The 5,933-nt window shown below is 42.0% G+C and overlaps 1 protein-coding gene across 1 annotated transcript; it reads right to left on the bottom strand.

Annotated features, from left to right (window-relative positions):
- Window positions 1–309: 309 nt before the first annotated feature.
- On the bottom strand, window positions 310–5,927 carry apobec2a (apolipoprotein B mRNA editing enzyme, catalytic polypeptide-like 2a). Its single transcript, XM_024269821.2, has 4 exons — window positions 4,982–5,927; window positions 3,918–4,142; window positions 1,881–2,189; window positions 310–880 (listed from the first exon to the last, which is right to left on the bottom strand). The coding sequence occupies exons 1-3, from the start codon at window positions 5,170–5,172 to the stop codon at window positions 1,886–1,888; spliced, it is 720 nt and encodes a 239-aa protein (XP_024125589.1). The 5' UTR covers window positions 5,173–5,927; the 3' UTR covers window positions 310–880; window positions 1,881–1,885.
- Between the last annotated feature and the right edge of the window lie 6 nt (window positions 5,928–5,933).

Raw genomic sequence — 5,933 nt, forward strand, 5'->3', positions numbered from 1 at the left:
ACATTTGCATGTGGATGTGTGGCTGAAAGAATCAGAGGTTTTCTGCTGACATGTACTTTTTCTTTGACAGAGAAACTTTACTGTTACCCTAACCTTACTCTGGAGCATTAAAGAGACAGAGCCTGAAGCAAGAAAAAAAAAATCAGTTTCTGCAAACAGATGGAGAAAAGGAGAGTTTCTTCCTCATGTTTGTTTGACGACAACAGACAGATAGCAGACATGATTTATTCAGAACCTGTACTGTCGGAAACTCTAGGTGGTTTAATGTGTTATCTGAGACGGATCAGCAAAAAGCTGGAACAAAAAACATAAACTTCAAAAACCGATTTATTTGGTTCTTGTCAAAATTACACATGAAATGTGAGGTACATTTACAGAAACACTGATTCAGTAACAAGGGAAGTCACAAGAAATGAGTACACGTGTTTCAGTGCATACTCCCACAATCCGTCAGGCATAGTGGGATGATGTGGATGATGTGGGCTTGCACTGCAAGATCTGCACTGAACTAAGATCTTCTCTGTAATCAGAGAATAGCAGATGACAAACGATCCTGAAGGTAAGGCAGATGAAGGTAAGAGATGAAGGTCAATGAGACCAAAAGACGCTGAGCGACAAGTGGTCAGATCTTTGAACAGAGAGAGTTGTTCAAGCTTTGGAATACACTTTGGTTTTTATCATAATTTAACTTAGTCCATTTCAATTTTTCCATCAAAAAATGCACAAGGATGAAATCCAGATCTCCCAGTGCAGATGCTTTCATACCACTCCAGGATCCAGGACTTTCAGCTGGTCCAGGAAACGCTTGTGCCCACTGAATGACCTGAGGGATTGCCTGGCATCTGTGCTCAGAGTGGAACACTGCAGTCATGGAGAAAAGCTGGAAAACAGATTGAAACGTGCTGTCAGTGAGGTTTTCTAAGATGGAAATGAAGATTAGGATGTAAAAAAAAACTGTGGAACTCAAGGATCAATATGTTAGTGCTAACGGATAACTCGACGATGGCTCTTGAACATCAACAAAGCAGCAGCATCGTATCTAAAAATGTGTTGGCACAACTGGAAGGAATCATCTTTCTGATTAAAGCTTTTTTAAAAATTATTATTCTATTTCAAATTAGGCAAAAGCCTAAAGTAAAACATATTTCAATCACTTATGAAACAGCAAGAATTTAAAACAAGATAATAAACCTGTAAAATCAGTTTTTACTGTAGCAGTGTAGTTCATGCATCAAGGACATGGTTATGTAACACTCATTTTTGGGATACTATTAGATCAGTGCTTCTGTGGTTGTGCACACTCATTGATGTAAAGATTGTATGCCAAATCTGACACCCCTAGATACCACCAAGTCCATCAAATCAATCAAGTTTTATTGTCACTAGCTCTTCAAACAAGAGCATTGCACACAGAAGGAAATAGCAATTCCTGGAGCCATAAGAGTGAAGGTAAACACAAAAGAATACAATACTAACAGGCACCGATAAACAAAGGATAAATACTGATAAATAAAAGAACCACGCTCAACTATCCTGACCCCCAAACTACCTCTCATCCTCACTTTCAAACTCCACTCAAGCATATCTCCATGTATCCACAAGATTAAAATCATTGCACAGTGGTGCTATGTCAAGCAAGTCAATGGGTTTGATGCATGAAATGTCCAATTCCACATAGAAACAATTTTAGTTTTGTTTTTTGCTTAGATAACTTCTGTTGTAAATTTAAGTAAAATGTCAGAGGTAGTTTTGTTTAAGATGAAACCTTGTTGGTTTCACGTCAGTGTATCCTTGGGCAGAACCCTCAGTTCCTGTCTTCATGCGGTGAATGTATTTGTTTGTGGATAAATTGGTTTTTATAAGTTTACAGAGACACTCACTGCAGTCAGTGCAGAATCTGGTCCAGCTTCTCATGGTAGTACTCATAGTTATCTTTGCAGTCCTCCCACAGGTTCAGCGGTTCCTCTTCAGTTTCCACAAAGGTGTCCCAGGTGTAAGAGAAGTCCAGAGGCTTCATCACCCTCAGCTTGCAGCCGACGCTGTGCAGGGCCTTCAGGCCAGCCTGGACCTCTTCTGCCTCCCACTCGAACAGGCGAGAAGAAAAGATGCTGAGCTTGACGTTTTTCCTGGACTTCAGCAGCTCTGCTAGCTTTAAGGAACAAGCTTGGCAAGGGCTGGACGACACGTACCTGAGAAGAAAGGGATCAATGAGGCAACCAACACATCATATATCATTCAGAAAAAATGTGCTGATTACTTATAACTTTAACTCCTTTGTGTGTCAAACTGTTTGCATCTCATTTTTACAAGCTCTCAGATTGATCCTCATGATCCCGGCAGGCACCTATAAGGAGGAGCTCTTCAGTCTGGATCCTCTGTCTCTCTGGATTTGTAATGAGTGAACCATGAATTCACATCCTTGGGTTATATGTAGGGGAGTAAAGTAATTTACTTAATCAATGAGTCAATTTCTATTCCTACAATCCTAACTTGTTCTCATTCCCAACTTGTCACATATTGTCGTTTGGTTGAGAACCCCTCTGGGTCACTTCTTGATGTTTCGTGTGTCCTCATCTTGTTTTTTGACATGCTGGCTGTTCCCATTAAGTAAGGGGTCCCCAACATCCTGGCCGAGTACTGAAACTGGTCCAGTACCGGGACGCGGAGTGCACCGGTACCTTAACCTAGTACTAGTACCCTAACCTGGTACCGGTTTGCGTCCAGTACCGCATCTGATATCGCATACCGAGGGTTGTGGACCCTTGATTTTGAGGGACAAACAAAACATAAAAAGTGACGTGGAGGGGTCCTTAACCAAACCTTAGTATGTGACAAGTTGTGAGTGAGAATGTGTTGACAATCCAACCAGATTGATCTGTCTGAGGTAAGTTGTTAATCAAATCAAATCAACCTATAATATTATAAAAGTGGTTCAAAATGAAATAATATTGATAGTGAAAAATGCTGTTTGGATGGTGGCACGATAGATTTATTTTACTATAATATATAAACAACCAAGTGTCATCATAGCGGACAACACACATGTGATGGCAGCAAAAAATTATCAAGCCATCAATTTAGTTCAGTGTGTGGTAATACTTTGAATTTTGCAAAAACATGTGACCATACAGTGTGGTATAATGTTCTTTTAATATTCGTGTGAAAAACAACAGTGGGCTGGAATTGATCAAACTTCAATGTGATTGAATATGTCATTAATTCTTGTTTACTTGCTTGTACACACAGTTAATATACAAGTAATTATCTGCCCCCTCTGCATCACTTTTGACATTTTGGATGTCCCCAACTCATTGTTTATTGACGTGCTGGCTGTTAAATGATGGGTTCCCATCCCTTGGAATGCAGAAGTGGAGACAGTAACGAATCCTGAACCAGCACTGGGTTAGCATTAGAGTACTGGTACCAAGTTAGGGTAAGGGTCTCAGTACCCATACCGGTCCGCATCTCAAGAGTTGGGGACACCCAAAACAACAAGAAGTGACAGGAAGGGCACCAACCCATACATCCATATATAATGAGTTGGGAGTAAGAATGTGTAGGACTGTCTTGCAAGAAACACAAGGTATCTTGTAAACTTCACCTGCACTGTTCAGGACCAGGTATTTATCTCTAAGTCACAATGGTTGGAATTTGGCTATAGGCGTCGTGGACAAATTTCAGGTCTGTAAAACGAATTGAATCAGATCTTTTAAAATGAACCAACATCAACTATGAATCATATCGTCAAGCAAAAAATTGTTATATGAATTAAATTGTTGTTGAGATGATTCTGGCTTGAGATTTTCCTTTTAGCATCAGTTTTTTTTAATTCACTAATAGACTTTTTTCACTATAAAATGATTGCATTGACCCTGGAACCCACCCCTCAGCACTCGCCCTTTTCTGGAAGACCATACCAGGTGATGTTGTACTGAACGCTGGGGTCGATGTTGGGCAGACAGTGTGTGAAGAACGCCTCCTCAGCGTGGGTGCCAGCATGTTCATCCTCCAGGTAGCCCCGTAGGAGCCCATCCCCTGATCCCCCACTGTCAACCAGGTAACACAGCAGCGTCTTGTTGCGACCTGACGAGTACTCCACATTCTTGAACTGGAACTTGAAGACAAATGGGTCGATCCGGTCCCTGAATGAACCACAAACCAGAAAAAAAGTATGCTAGCTGTTTTCTGTTGATTGATTTAGCTTCAGGGCGACATGGGTTGCATGGTGGTGTAGTGGACAGCACTGATGCTTCTCAGCAAGGAGGTCCTTTGAAGTTTGCATTTTCTTTTCCTTCCTCCCACGGTTCAAGAACATGCCTTTTGGGTTAGCTGATCATTCTAAAATTTCCCTTGGTGTGAATGTGTGTGTGACCAAGTGAAGGACTGGCCACCTTCCCAGGGTGTACCCTGCCTTCATCCAGCAGTAGCTGGGTACAGGCCCCAGCAACCCCGTGACCCCAAAAGGGAAAAGCAGGAAAATGGATGAAACAATGGAGGAAAGTAACACCTGAACCAGACCCTGACCCACACACAAATATATTTTCACCATAAACTAACAATCCAGAATTTATCTTAGAAAAAATAAATCACCAGGGTATCGTACAGTTCTGCTGAGCAGACTCTCACTCCAACTTTGTGCCAGACAACTGTGATGAGTGAGAAACCTGAGCTGAACTCTGGGTGGAACTAGGTCACTGTCTGGATTTTTTCTAATGTAGATTACATCAACGTGTCTACTTTCTGCTTAGCTGGTCAGGTGTGGCCTATCAAGGTTTAAAGTGGAGGTGCTGAACTGCTGGTTTAGCAATGGTTTGCTTTGCAAAAAAAACACCCCCTCTGGTTTACCCCACAAAAAACTATACTTTAAATTGTTCTTGGCTCATTATTCTTTTGCTACCGCTCTCCTTTAAGCCAACATGCACACCTGTCACTGATTTTCTCCACAGTACTTAAACAGAGTGCTGAGTCAGCACTGACATACCCAGTGATGACTTCAAAAGGGGGTAGCTCCATGGGCTCATACTGAAGTGTTCCATTCTCACTGTTTTCCACAGCAGCAGCAGCAGCAGAGTCCGAGGGGACCTCTCCATTCTCCTCAGGCTTCTGTCCGTCATCTCTGACCTCCTCCGTCCGTTCTTTCCTCTTTGGTGGAGTGCGCTTTTTGTCAGCCATCGGAATAGAAAAGTGTGGACAGTCTTGAACTACAGGGAGTTGAGAGAAGACAGATGAGAACTAAAAGCAAACCAGCCCGCAGAAGAAATGGAGTCACACAGGGAGAGGGGGTGGGGGTGGGCAAAAGAAGACCAGCAAAGATGGGGATGGGGTGGGGGGGTACTCAAATGTGGGTTTTCTTCAAGAATTCACTAACAGAGAAAAATCCAGAATCTGCTCTACATTGCAATCTGACAGACTTTGACTCAAAAAAAAAAGATCAGAAACTATAAAAATTCTGCTGCTGAATCTAAAAATATGAAGAAACCTTTAAAGGATCTTCAGGCTGCAGCAGCTGCAGCGCTATTTACAGGAGGGCGTGTGCACGTGACGGCCACTTCAGTTCGACCCAACGTGCATGCTCATGTGAACTCAGACCTGAGTGGGCTGAAAACTGAGACTCTGAATTTAACCTCTGTGCACACTTATACATAGACACAAAACTGGCACACACACAACAAACCTGCAGCACACACAACTACTACGGGCTCAACGCAAATGCAGCAGACATAACAAAACCACTGGACACACAACTGCTTCACTCAACAGAAAAATACTACAAACACAACAAAAATGCTGCACAAATAGAAAAATGTATGGACACACAACAAATGCCGCTCACACAACTTCTATAGACACAAACAGAAAGGTTGCAGACACAAAAAAAATTCAAAACAGACAACTGCTACACACAAAACCATAATGTTTCAAATACAACTGAT

This window comes from Oryzias melastigma, linkage group LG5, assembly GCF_002922805.2.
Source record: "Oryzias melastigma strain HK-1 linkage group LG5, ASM292280v2, whole genome shotgun sequence".
NCBI classification, from domain to species: Eukaryota; Metazoa; Chordata; class Actinopteri; order Beloniformes; family Adrianichthyidae; genus Oryzias; species Oryzias melastigma.

Bases quoted from the DNA above. Each gene is read 5' to 3' on its own strand.
- apobec2a (XM_024269821.2), bottom strand. From the start codon at position 5,172: ATGGCTGACAAAAAGCGCACTCCACCAAAGAGGAAAGAACGGACGGAG. The intron at 4,143-4,981 runs GTATGTCAGTGC...TGGTTCATTCAG, and splicing joins CCTTTTGAAGTCATCACTGG to GGACCGGATCGACCCATTTG. The intron at 2,190-3,917 runs GTATGGTCTTCC...CTTTCTTCTCAG, and splicing joins GTTCAGTACAACATCACCTG to GTACGTGTCGTCCAGCCCTT.